At 45.9% G+C, this 13,883-nt stretch overlaps 1 protein-coding gene across 1 annotated transcript in view; it reads right to left on the reverse strand.

Annotated features, from left to right (window-relative positions):
- RTKN2 (rhotekin 2) overlaps positions 1-13,665 on the reverse strand; it is a 66,504-nt gene extending 52,839 nt beyond the window's left edge. The window contains exons 1-2 of the mRNA XM_007478272.2: positions 13,407-13,665; positions 3,528-3,727 (exon numbers count right to left, since the gene is read on the reverse strand). Coding sequence (XP_007478334.1) covers positions 3,528-3,727; positions 13,407-13,607 — 401 coding nt within the window. The 5' untranslated portion in view covers positions 13,608-13,665. The remainder of the gene's footprint in view (positions 1-3,527; positions 3,728-13,406) is intronic.
- Between the last annotated feature and the right edge of the window lie 218 nt (positions 13,666-13,883).

Genomic DNA, 13,883 nt, shown 5'->3' on the forward strand with positions numbered 1-13,883 from the left:
ATATTAGCTGAGTGACTGGGCAAATCATGTCTGGCTCGATTTCCTCATCTGTAAAATGGGAATAATCTACGTCCCATGTTTTTATGAGGACCAACAGAAATAATATAAATAAATAAAGTGCTACATAAATGCCAGCCATCATGACGTGCATAAACTTAAATCCCAAACTCCAATGTAAGAAGATACGATAATTGATGGTCAAGCAAACATTGGCTTGATAAATTTCCTATTACACCAAGAGAAGTCTCTACTGGAAGAATCTATTAAATTTGAAAAGGCAAAATAAACCAACTCTTTTATAAACTTTCCCCACAATTGAAATTTGTACTGAACTGCCCTGATCCCAGAAGCTGAAACCACCTTGTTGGCAATTGGAATTGGAGTTTCTCCAGGAGGGGAAAATGGGGTTCATGTGGAAAGTACCTAATATGGAAGTTCAAAGCTGTTGGGGCTCAATATTAAAATTGTAATGCGTTAATGTCAGATTCACATCACAATTTCTTGTGGATATACAGTGAACAAGTATGCTTATTATTCCCATGATTTTGAATTTTTGGGTAAATTTTTTGTGAATCCTGTTTGCATAATTAAACATTTTTTAATTGTACTCAATATTGGTTTCTGTTATACTAGTTTGTTTTTTTTTTAACCCTTACCTTCCGTCTTGGAGTCAATACTGGGTATTGGTTCCAAAGCAGAAGAGTGGTAAGGGCTAGGCCATGGGGGTTAAGTGACTTGTCCAGGGTCACACTGCTGAGAAGTGTCTGAGGCCAAATTTGAACTCAGGATTTCCCATCTCTAGACCTGGCTCACAATTCACTGAGCCACCCAGCTGTACCCCCACTAAGACTTTTAAGTAATGGAGAAAGTGTCCTTACAGGGAGCTTCCTACCAAGGATCTGGGGGTTAAGTGACTTGTCCAGGGTCACCCAGCTGGGAAGTGTCTGAGGCCAGATTTGCAGATTTTAATCCAGGACCTCCCATCAATTGGTAGACATCCGTCCAGCTCCCAGAGAAACAATCTACCCTCTGGAATATACTTCATTTTAGGAACTGTGGTTTGCAAACCATATTGTGCTGAGTTTTAGGTGAAATATATGTTTAACAAATGGTGCAAATATTTCTGAATGCAGTACTGGCTACTTGCAGTAAAATGACGTGATCAGCAGAGGGCGCCAACGAGCCATTTTCGTCCTAACTATTTCCTATGGAGTAAACTCAGATTTGACCATTCCTCAACTTCTCGGTACAGACGGAACCTCGCATCACTCTACTAAAATGAATGCACGTCAGGACAAACCAGCCCCACGACGAAAGCGTCCCGTTTTCTTCAGGAAACCGGCAGGCGGGTTGGACGATCTTTTCATCGGAAAGATCATTTTCGATGATGGTTAGTAGAGGTAAGGACTCCAAGAGGATCATGGTCCTTGGAGCAAGTCTGTCCTTCACTTCGGACCCTTCACAGACGCCGCCCCACCCGCTGGAGCTTTTAAATGCCCTTTAGCAGCAGGTCTTGCTCTTGGTCATTCCCCAGAGTCTCCTTCCTTTGGGACAAAGAGCTTTAAGCCAACGCAGGGGGTCCCAGAGAGGGGAGACCCTCCTCTGGCCAGAAACTAGACTGACCAGAAGCCTGAAGGACCAAGCTAGACCCAGACGAAGGACCACTGAGGCCACATTTGAACCCAGAACTTTCCATCTCTAGGTCTCGCTCTCTATCCACTGAATATGGTACCACCATTTTAACAACCAAAAGGGGAGGGTCAGTCCGAGGTAATTTTGAACACCCCCCTGGGCCAGATGGTGGGGAGGGGCAGAGGACAAACGCCTCTTCCTGAAATGCTAATAATCCATTTGGATTAATAACCAAGCACCCACGAGCAATTGCAGAATATGCATTTTCTACCCAGATGAGTCACTTTAAGATCGTGTATATATTCTTGGCTCATATATTCATTTCTCCAAATTTGCCTGACTTTCCCCCATCCTTTCCCATTCTTAAATAGTAGATGGTTAAAATGAATAAATTCCCGTCTTCTCACCATCTTACACAGTAATACCAGGGCATTATTCTTAGAATCATGGAATTTTCGGAGTAGAAAGAGCCAGAGACCATCCAGATCGAGCCTCTCTATTGAATTCCTTGCCCAGGCAGGGTTCAATCTGTGTAGCACTTTAGGGTTTGCAAAGTATCTTTGTTGATTTTCTCATTGGACCTTTCCAACAAGGCTGTGAGGGGGTATGATGGGAGTCACATTTCTAGGTGGATCCCTGAAGATTAAGTTAAGAACCCCCATCCTAAACAATCAAAATAACTGGGGAGCCATCTATACCTTCAGAAGAAACTAGAAAAAAATCAAGGAAACCACTTCAATAATTGAGAATGAAAGTTTTCACCAGAAATGGGCAGAGAGCTGGGAATTTGCTGGGGGTAGGTAAGGGGTTAACATTTCATTGTATTTTGGAGTTTTCATTTTGCTTCAATTATCCAGATAATTCCCTCCATCTGCCGCGTCCCTTCCCACACACAAAGGGGGAAGAAGGTAGCCTGCCCAACAGCTCTGTTCAGGAGGGAGCTGGGAAATCACACGTGTTCTCAGCCCAGCATCCTTTTCCCCCTTTTCTCTGCCTTTGTTGCATAACAGACAGTGCTAGGACCAGCCTTATGTAACATCTTTATACATGAATCATCTTAGAGCAGAGGTAGCACTGGATTATGAAACAGCCCTTCCCTGCCTCCCTGAGCCTGCGAATGAAAGAGCATCAGACAGAGGGCCAGGATAATGGACTGGCCCTGGCACCATTTTGGATGCTTTGACCTTTCCCTCTGAGACAGCTGGGTGCAGGAGGAGAGAAGGCTATTAGGAAGCAATGGAAAGGGAGAAAAAGCTTTTCCATCTAGCTGTAGGAGTCTGAGCAAGCCTTTGGGGGCCTCAGTTTCCTTTTTCTTTCTTGCCTTTAAAAAAAATTAACCCTCATCTCCTGCCTTAGACTACTGTGTATTGGTTTCAAGGCAGAAGAATAGCAAAGGCTAGAAAACAGGAGTTAAGTGACTTGCCCTGGGTCACACAGCTGAGAAGTATCTGAGATCACATTTGAACCCAGGACACCTCCCATCTCTGGACCCTCTCAATCCACTGAGCCACTCAGCTGTGCTCCCCCCTTTCAGTTTTCTTCTCTTTATTGAACTCACGATCTCTACAGTCCCTTCCTATTCCAAGATGCTCTTGACTGTCTGCTTCAATCTCCATAGATATCCACTTCCTAACAATCAAAGCTGTCCATAAGTGGCTCTGGTTGCTTCCAGAGAGACCTCAGAAGATTGAAATCAGAAAAGCACTTTGCAACCCTAAAACAGCTCCACCTGCCTCCTTTCACCTTTGCCTTTAAAACGGGACGGATGCTTGGAAATTTCTCCTTGAATCTAAATTCTTCCATTTTCACTCAAATATCCGAGTTCATTGAAAGTCCTAAATTAAATTTAGGGGTGTAAACTGGAATCTGGGAGTAAACTGGAATCTGGGACTCACCGTCTTTCTGTGGCTTCACGGATCGCAGGGTCTTCCAGTTTCTGTAGTTCTTCTGTATAGGCCATTATTCGGGCATTGCAAACCATCAGATTTTTAACAGCCTCTAAGATTTGGTCTTTTTGAGTACTCAGTGAAAGGAGTTTGCATATTCCTTCTCGCATCCTCATTTCAAAGCCAAGTTTTCCTCCAATGCTGCCATCCTAAGGAAAGCAAACTGATGGTTAAAAGATGAGGGAAGGGAAAGGGACAGGAAGGGTCTGATTTCCTCTCTATGCCCCTGTTGTACACAGATCTGGTAAATGGCTTATGCTTATAGAATCGAATGGTGCTGATTCTCCATATTTAATGAGAATTCAAAGGGCTGAATGCATTGTCACTTCTCTAGCTTTTTAAATGAAAGCTGGTGGCCTGGGAAGAGAGTGAGATGTTTGGGGGGAAGTGGAGAATCCCAGATACCAAGATTCTTCCTGTTACTAAAAGTAAAATCTTCCTTCTGGACAGTTAAAGATAAATGAAAAAAAAAAAGACACAGAAAAACTTTATCTCAACATTGATCAGAAAATAGGAATGAAATTATTCATTTGGAAACTGTCAAAGTATTCATTTTAAGGAAACAAGCAGCCCTCTACAAGAAAAGGAACCGATGGTGAAGAGGGCTACTCTTTTGTAAAGATTACCAGGGGAGACAAGCTTCTTCTTAACTTCACTATCCAAACTAACTCCATTAATCAGATTTAATTACAGTGTCTTTTGGTGTAATTAGATGCATTGCGAAACACTGGTGCTGAATGTCATAAGCAGAGATAATATTTTTACACCGATTTCATTTAAATGATCTCAAGTCTTTTCTTTTTAAACCATACTTAGCAGCCCCCCAAGGAAACCTCCCTTAAAACTAGTAGCCAATTTAGTCTTGTGTCATTTGGCCATGAGTAAGCTGCTGAGTCGGTTTCCCCCAACAGAATGGACAGAGCAGTAATTCACAACCTTTGCCTCGGGAAGGTGCTTTGTAAACCACACGCATACATACAATGTGGCCTGATTTTGCTTTGAGCAAGGAGAAAGGCACAGCATTGGGAAGCAGAAGCCTTGCAGGAGGCCACAAGGAGATGGTATGAGCGGCCAGAGCCCTCCCAAGAAGAGCCAGCCTGTGGCAGAGAGGCGGTGAAGCTGGCCATAGAAGAGAGGGGCAGGAATCCGGGCTCCATCATTTACTGCCCGGATGCCCTTAGGCAGGTGAAAGAGGAAAGCTGGGATCCTTGGTCTCGCCCTTTGGTCGCAGGAGGGTGAAACCTACTAGTAAGGTCTCAGGATTAGGGGATTCGATGTATTTGTTTTTATTAGATTTATTTTTTCCTCGTCCCCCTTTAAATCTTACAGAGAAAAAAAGGAAGTAGGCTTCTTCTGCCAGGGGGGTCAGCAGGAGAGTGAACTTTAAACGACGACCACAAGAGAAAACCTGGAAACCTGGCCAGGCATCCGAGGCTGAGAAGTCTACCATCCCCTGTGGTCCCCCCAGTGGACTGACTTCCTCAGCCATTTCCATGGCAGTGCGGGAAGCTGTCGTGTCTCCCGGGCGCCACCAGATGGCGGCAGCGACATGGAGGAAAGCAGTCCCTGGTGCTCACCAGAACGAAACTGCACTTGAGTTTTTCCTACGTAACAGCAACGTCGGGTTTAAATGGGCAGGTTTGATCCTTAACGGCACCAAGAGAAGCCGGCGGCCACTTCAGAGCTTTAAAAAGCCACGAAGGAGCTTTACTTTGTCCCTGCCCCATGGCACAGCCTCCTGGTATTTATTTCTGGGACAGCTTCCCCAGCCAGCCTCTCGGGATAAATGTTTCTATTTTCTTTGAAGGTTTCTTCCCCCTGGAAACCCGGGGGCTCCTGGGTGAATTGCAGCCAGGGATGGTTTCTCTTTCCTAAAACTCTGCAGGGAATGCCCAAAGAACTCCTCTATGCTGGACACTATTTCCCTCTCCTGGGGGACCTCAGAGGCATAATGATAGCCCTGCTTCCCTTTCTTCCCTTCTCTCTCTCCCTCTCCTCTCTCCCTCTCCTCTCTCCCTCTCCGTCTCTCTCTCCCTCTCCGTCTCTCTCTCCTCTCTCCCTCTCCTCTCTCCCTCTCCGTCTCTCTCTCCCTCTCCGTCTCTCTCTCCCTCTCCGTCTCTCTCTCCCTCTCCGTCTCTCTCTCCCTCTCCGTCTCTCTCTCCCTCTCCGTCTCTCTCTCCCTCTCCGTCTCTCTCTCCCTCTCCGTCTCTCTCTCCCTCTCCGTCTCTCTCTCCCTCTCCGTCTCTCTCTCCCTCTCCGTCTCTCTCTCCCTCTCCGTCTCTCTCTCCCTCTCCGTCTCTCTCTCCCTCTCCGTCTCTCTCTCCCTCTCCGTCTCTCTCTCCCTCTCCGTCTCTCTCTCCCTCTCCGTCTCTCTCTCCCTCTCCGTCTCTCTCTCCCTCTCCGTCTCTCTCTCCCTCTCCGTCTCTCTCTCCCTCTCCGTCTCTCTCTCCCTCTCCGTCTCTCTCTCCCTCTCCGTCTCTCTCTCCCTCTCCGTCTCTCTCTCCCTCTCCGTCTCTCTCTCCCTCTCCGTCTCTCTCTCCCTCTCCGTCTCTCTCTCCCTCTCCGTCTCTCTCTCCCTCTCCGTCTCTCTCTCCCTCTCCGTCTCTCTCTCCCTCTCCGTCTCTCTCTCCCTCTCCGTCTCTCTCTCCCTCTCCGTCTCTCTCTCCCTCTCCGTCTCTCTCTCCCTCTCCGTCTCTCTCTCCCTCTCCGTCTCTCTCTCCCTCTCCGTCTCTCTCTCCCTCTCCGTCTCTCTCTCCCTCTCCGTCTCTCTCTCTCTCTCCGTCTCTCTCTCTCTCTCCGTCTCTCTCTCTCTCTCCGTCTCTCTCTCTCTCTCCGTCTCTCTCTCTCTCTCCGTCTCTCTCTCTCTCTCCGTCTCTCTCTCTCTCTCCGTCTCTCTCTGTCTCTCTGTCTCTCTGTCTCTCTGTCTCTCTGTCTCTCTGTCTCTCTCTCTCTGTCTCTCTCTCTGTCTCTCTCTCTGTCTCTCTCTCTGTCTCTCTCTCTGTCTCTCTCTCTGTCTCTGTCTCTGTCTCTGTCTCTGTCTCTCTCTCCCTCTCCCTCTCTCTTTGTCTCTGTCTCTCTGTCTCTGTCTCTCTGTCTCTCTCTCCCCTCCTCCGCAGGGGGCACTTTTGTGATCTCCATCACTCCCAGGACTTTCCCCTAAGATCTCCCTCTCATCCTTAGACCTGAAGACATCTCTGAGAAAATGACAAACTTTTGAGAGGAGAGTATCTAACCCCATTGTACAGATGAGGAAACTGAGGCAATCACTGAAGTGACTTGCCCAAGATCACACAAGCTAGTAAATGTCCAGGGTTTCGGTCTGGACCAGACTTGACAGCCAGCAGGCTATGAACAACAAAAGGGTAGGGAGAGAGTACATATGGGAATAAGGAGATTCAGAGCCTATCCTTAGGAGGACTAGTCTTTAGGCTTCTTATAGTCAGCTGGATCTAGAAAGAGATCAGAGGCCAGCAAGTGAGAGTCTCTGAAGACATTCAAAGCCAACATAAACCACTTTTTTGCAACTGATAAATAGGGACGTTAGTCTCTCCTTAGTCTCTCCACAGAGACCATCAAATAGGCAGACATGAACGATAATAACAGCTAAGCCAGATACAGGTTCATTCTGATTATTTCATTTGAACCTCTTAATAACTTTGGGAGGAGGCAGGAGGAGGAGGAGGCAGAGCCATTTTACAGATGAGGAAACGGAGGCATCTAGTAAGTGTCTGAGGCCAAATAGGGAAGGGAGGAAGAGGAAGAAATGGGGAAGGGAAGATACACACTCACATTCCTATTCGTCTAGCTTTACAGACAAAATCTAGAATATAGGATGAAGATTTGTTTTCTTTTGGCTAGTGGGGACATAGGAAGATGGACTCTGTAGTCTTTAAGAAGCTTAGAGGCAGTGTTATGAATAGGGAGGGAAGGAAAGGCAAAGTGCCTGGTGACTTGCCTGAGGTGCTTACAGCAAAGAAAAGTAAAACTCAGTCAAAGGAGTTTGCTCACCTCAGGCTCTTCCTATCTCTGCAGCCCCTTCAGGCAGCCTGAGATCCAGATCCCTGGCCTCCTGGCCATCCTCTGACTTTTCACTGGCTGCCCTCCATGCCTGGCACGCTCCCTCTCCTCATCTCGGACTCCTGGCTGGCTTCTCTGGCTTCCTTCAAGATTCAGCTCAAATCCCACTTGTCTTCCCTGAGATTATCGCTCATTACCCTCTGCATGATTCGTACGTCCAGTCACTTTCATGGGACTTGGCCCTTTGGAATGTTAAGCCCCTTGAAGACAAGACTGTCTTTGACTTTCTTTTTTATCTGCTCCAGTGCTTAGATCGGTACCTGGCATGCAGCAGATGCTCAAAAATGTTTGCTGACTGGCTGCCCGAGCCACCATGCCTGACCAGAGACATTAGCCTTGGCAGCCATACAAAGGCCAGCAGCCGATTTTTTATACTCCTATGAGTCCTTCATACAAACTGGAAGGATAAAGTAAGAGGAGGATACAGGAGACTCCCTGGTTTCCATGGGCACAGAAACGGAAGATGCTGTGAATTATAGCCCACTAGAGCCAAGGGCAAAGAGTGGTCTCTCATCAGTCACAGGGCAGGGAGAGACCTGAGCCTTGCCATTGAGGGAAGTTGGGTGTCCAGTTCAGTTTTAGGGACAGGAGGGACCTGGAATCCAACCCCCTAATTTTACAGATAAGGAAACTGAGACACAGAGGTTCAGTGACTTGTCACCAGCCAACCCACCCAGCATGGCCTTCCCTGGATCTCTTGGTCTTGTGCAAGGATGCTCAGGGAACATGGGAGTTGTCCAGTGGAAGAAATGGAGATCTTCCTCTATCCTACTGCCTCAGGAGGGAGGCTGAGAGCAGCAGAGGCATACTGGACAGCTCCCATGCTCCCTGGGTATATCCTTGCAATGCCAAGAGATCCAGGGAAGGCCACGTGGGGGGGGGGGGGTGTATTAGAACTGTATTAGAGGGAGTACCCCCAATGTGGATGAAATCATAAATCCATTTAAGAGAAACTATTCCAGTGGGGTATTAATGATTTCAGAAAGGAACCTTAATAAACCTGACATTCATATAACCATTAGCTCTGTAGGGGGAAAAAAAAACAGGAAAAGTGTTACTATTCTATATTATAGATGAGAACACTGAGACCCAATGCCTATGACTAGTAAATGACATTTCCTATAATGGTTTCGCAGCTATAGAGTATAAGGGGTACCAAGAGACTACCCCATCCAATAGCTCTCATTTTGGAAATAAAGAAATGTTAGTCTCCCAAGGAAGTTGTTATTTAACTTGTCCAAAAGTTACAAAGGGAATACGTGTCACAAGCAGAATTTGAACCCATGTCCGGTGACCCCAGAGCATGTATTCTTTCCATGTGCTGGACACCAAGTTCTCTGACATGGTGGCTCTCCAATATACCTGAAGCACACTCAATTGCCAGGAACTAAATCTGAACTAGTATTTACATTTATATCTGCAAAATAAAGGCAACACTTTTACTCTGACTGAAGGAACCAGAGTGGATTTCAAGTAGAGCTAACTCCATCCCCTATAAGGCCTCATGAGCATTCCAGCAAGTATATAAAATTCCAAATAAACTAAATCCTCTGATGCTGGAAAACCTGCATTATAGCAGGTGATATAGTGGATTCAGCTGGGACTGAGGAAGAGGAGTTCAAATCATGCTGGGTAACCTGAGGACAAGCTAATTCCTCTGTAATTCAGTTTCCTATAAAATGGGGGGAGGAGGCTTCTAACTTGAGGAATTGTGAGGATAAAGGCAATTAAAATATGTAAAGTGCTTTGTAAATGTTAAAATGGCATATAAATGCTAATTATTTTATTTCTATATTCTGATGATATAAATGCCATTTTGTCTTTACTACTCAAGTCCAATTTCTTTGGATAGTGGGAAGAATAACTGCCCTTGGAATCTGAGCCTTTCATTAAACTCTAGCTCTGAAGTTTCCTACCTGAATGAACACTGACATATCAATTGTCAGTTAATTTTTATTCTGTTCCTATGGTTCCTTATTAAATATAATTTTCTGGCATTATGATCTGAAAAGGATGCATTTAATATTTCTGCATTTATTTGACTACAAAATTTTTTTATCTTAAATTTTGGCCAATCTTTATAAAGGTACGATGTACTCTTGAGAAAAAAGTACATTCCTTTCTATTCCCATTCAATTTTCTCCACATATCTATCATATCTAACTTACTATAACTTTATCCCCTTGGCTTATTAAAAATAAAAGTAAAAAAACATAAGGGATTTAAAATAATAACCATCTGTTCTCTTTAAAATGAAGATAATATTTGCCCTTATGGACCTCACAACTATTGTAAGGGAAATATTTTGTAAACCTTTTAAACATTCTAGAAATGTGAGTTACAAGTGGTATTATATTATCCAATCTCCAGTGCCTGAATAATCAGCAAGGGCAGGATGCACTGGACAGTCTGGTCCCTCGTCAGCTCCTACACACAGGGAAAAGGTTCAGTGTGCTACTAGGATGATAGTAGGAAATCTTTATTTCAACCCCACCTTGAATTTGCATGGCATTTTACAGTTTAGAAAACTTGTTCCTAAACATTATCTCCAGTGATCTTCAAAACAACCCTATGAGGAGCTTGGAAATCTCCAGAGAGATTCTGTTTGTGGTGGGTTAAGATATTATAAACCACTACAAAACTATTCACTCAAGATGAATTGTCTTCAAGAAGGAAATACAGCATCTATAAAAACACTGGGAAATCTTGAAGCGCCTACTGTGTGCCAGGCACTGGGGATACAATACAAAGAATGAAAAAAAATCCCTACTTGCAAAAACCTTACACATTCTACTGAGAAAATGTTGGGTATCTAAACAAAAAGAGATCAGAAATTGATAAAAGAGTGAAAGATGAAAATACAAGGGGGTTTGAAAGCCCACTTTAAAGGTAAAAAGCTTTTGCAAAGTTCTAACACAGATGACAGCCAGCCCACCTGTGATATATAAAATGAGTTTTGGTGAATTAGTGACCTGGATGGATTTATGCATGGAAACATGGATGTCAAATGAGCCAGAGAGCTCTGAAGCCAGAAAACTTGATTCAAATTCCAGATGACTTCAATTCCAGAATGACTTCAAATTCCAGAATTCCTTGCTTAGTGGAATCTTATGGAAACCACCAGTGGTGATCTCCAAGCTCCCTTGCTGGAGGAGCCCCTCCAAGTGAAGTCTCTTACCCAGTCACACAGGGAGGAAGGGGCTAACTTGGAATATGAACCCTAACCTGAGACACCAAATCCCTTCCTTACCCTCTCTAAAATTAGGTTTATCAATAAAATGATTAGCAGCTAGGTGGCTCAGTGAATAGACAACATTCAGGAACATTCATCTTGTGAACTTCAAATCTAGCTCAGACAGGTGTTAGTTGTGGGACCCTGGACAAGTCATTTAACCCCATTTGCCTCAGTTTCCTCATCTGTAAAAGTTGGAAAAGGAAATGACAAACCCTTCCAGTATTGTCTGCCAAGAAAACCCCACATTGAGTAGGAAGTGTCAAACTGGACAGAGACAAATAAATACCAAGGAAATATGAAGATGCAGGATTGAGGACCTCTTGGGTCCCTGCCAGGAATCACAGGATTCCAGAAAGGACTAGTTGGAAAATCCTGCTGGAAAGGACCTTGGAAGTCACAGAGACCAATCCCCTTGAATGAAACTGAGGTCTACAGACCTGAAGAAACCTGCCCAGGTTGGCACAGGCAAAAGCCGTCAGGATTTGAACTCAGACCTTCTGGCTCTAACTGAAGAGTTCTGTTATATTATGCTTGTCTTTGGAATTTTTACCCCCACTAAAAGGCAAACCTTAAAAACATTAGAGAATTTTGAGGAAAACTTTTGTTCGAAATACAGGGTGTTGGGCATGCTAGGTAACAGAATAGTGTAGTAATAGTAAATTGCTATTTACTAGTTAAAAAAAAATACTAAAGAGACCAGTTGGAAGGTCATTTCAATAGTTCAGTTTAGAAGTAATGGGACAGGGTTGAGTTGGAACAGGCTAAAGACATTTCCTAGCTGTATGACCCTGGGCAAGTCACTTAACCTCCATTGTCTAGCCTTTGCCAGTATTCATAGTAGAACTAAGAGTTTAAAAAAACAAACGGGGTTCCAAAAGTCTTAGTGAAGCTTTAAGCTCCTCATACTCTCAATAGTTTCAGCACCTTTAATTGAATCTAATTTCAACCACCCTACCAAGATGAAAAATGTGTTTTTCCTTGGTCAGTGTTTGAATTGTTCACCCACCCTATAAAGGAGGGTCCATTCAAAAAGGAAGTGTCCCAATTCCAAACTTGGGGCTTCCTCTAAAATTAGGATGTGCCACCTTCTTCCTCTCCTCTTTCAGAGTGGACAGAGCCACTGAACAAAGAGGAAGAACCTTTGCCCTAACATTTTTTTTTAATTTTGATAAATTGGGTGGGTTCATTTTAATTGAGTTTCCAATAAACTTCAATAGGCAGCTCTTTCTTCAGTGAGCTGGGGTGGGGGTAGTAGTGGACTGGGAAAACTCAATTAAATTAATTTAATTAAGTTATAAGTACATCACTCTAGCAGAAGGAGCTGGAGAAATGGAGGCGTGGGCAAGCAGGAGGATCAAACTTGTAAGTCTTTAAATTGTACCCTCCTTACAGGGCTCTTATTAGCTGTATTTATACTGTGTTGAGCCCTTTCAGTCACTCTTCATGATCCCATTTTGGTATTTTCTTTGCAAAGACACTAGGGTTGGCTATCTCCTTCTCCAGCACATTTTAAGGAGAAGGAAACTGAGGCCAACAGGGTTAAGTGACTTGCCTAGAGTCACACAGCTAGTAAGTGTCTCAGGCCAGATTTGAACCCAGGTCTTGGGGAACAGGACTGGCATCAACCAGGATAAATGTATGTCTATGGTGATGGTTAATGTTTATCGCTGTGCCAAGAGCTTTCCACCTGTTTTTTGATCATTGCCAACAACTGTAGGAGGTAGAGGCTTTTAATTCCATTTTACAAATGAGGCATTCAAGTGGCCACCTGATTAGCTCTGTCTCTACTTTCCTTTGGGGAAAGTCTCAGTTTCCTCATCTGTAAAATGAGCTGGAAAAGGAAATGGCCAGCCTTGCTGGTATCTCTGCCCAAAAATCCCAAATGGGTCGTGAAGAATGGGACGAAATGACCACAAAATAGGAGGGACGCTGTCCTAGGCACCGGGTCTCCTATCTATGAAAAAGGGTGACCCAAAGTGGCCCCTAAAAGGTCTCTGCCTTCTTTGCACACCCCCCCAACCACTTCCAAGGAAGAGAAAGACGGGAAGGCAGGAGTCCAGGGAAGGCTCCCCTATCTCCTACCTCAGATGTCGGAGCACTGACCCGGGGACCATTACGCCCTGACCCCCTTCCCCCCGCCCCCAAACAGGCGGGTGTGTGGAGGAGATCCTGATTTTGCCCTTCACTCTCCGGGAGCCTCCCTTGGCCCAGAAGTTCCCCATCCCGGGCCTCAATTTCCAGATCTGTAAAACGGGTCGGGGGAGGTTAGACCAGCTTTGACCCCAGAGGACCCTCCTCCAGGCTCATATCTGCGCCCCATCATCCCGGGGCCTCCACTAACCATTTGCCCGGACCTCTGTAAGGGAAGGGTTCCCTTGTGGCGCTCAGACGAGAAGTCAGGCTCTCCCGGTCCCACCCCCTTCTTTTACAGACGGAGAAACTGAGGCCAGGGCCCAAATTCGCGATCCTGAGGGGACAAAAGAGCTGCGGCCACTGCCACCCTTCGCAACACTCACCGGTTGCTGCGCAAGGCCCCCTGCCAGACCGTCCGGTGACTGCCCAGCCCGCAGTCGCGGCTGCACTGCTTGGGCTCCAGCTTCGGCTCCAGATCCAGATCCAGATCTAGACCTAGATCTAGATCCGGATCGGACTCTGGCTCTGGCTCCAGCCACGACGCGCCCCCGGAGACGCTCCAGAGTTTCAGCTAGCCCCTCCATCTGCGAGGTTCGGATCGGGTCGGAGCTCCTGCAGCCCGCCGCCCCTCTAAGTGAGATTTGAAAATCCCGCCCCCTGGCTGTGGGCCCGGCCACCTCGGGGGGCGGGAGGAGGCGGTCAACCGCTGGGCCGTACCAAATCAGCGCGGAGGGGGAGCCCGGGAGCCTGAGAAATGTCTTTGCGCGTGCGCATATAGGGCGGGGGGGGCGGGCTGAGAGTATTGGGGCGGATCCTGGGCGGAGCTGAACGAGCTGGGCTCCATATGCTCTACTGGGCCG

The sequence above is a fragment of the Monodelphis domestica genome, chromosome 1 (genome assembly GCF_027887165.1).
Source record: "Monodelphis domestica isolate mMonDom1 chromosome 1, mMonDom1.pri, whole genome shotgun sequence".
Lineage (NCBI taxonomy): Eukaryota > Metazoa > Chordata > Mammalia > Didelphimorphia > Didelphidae > Monodelphis > Monodelphis domestica.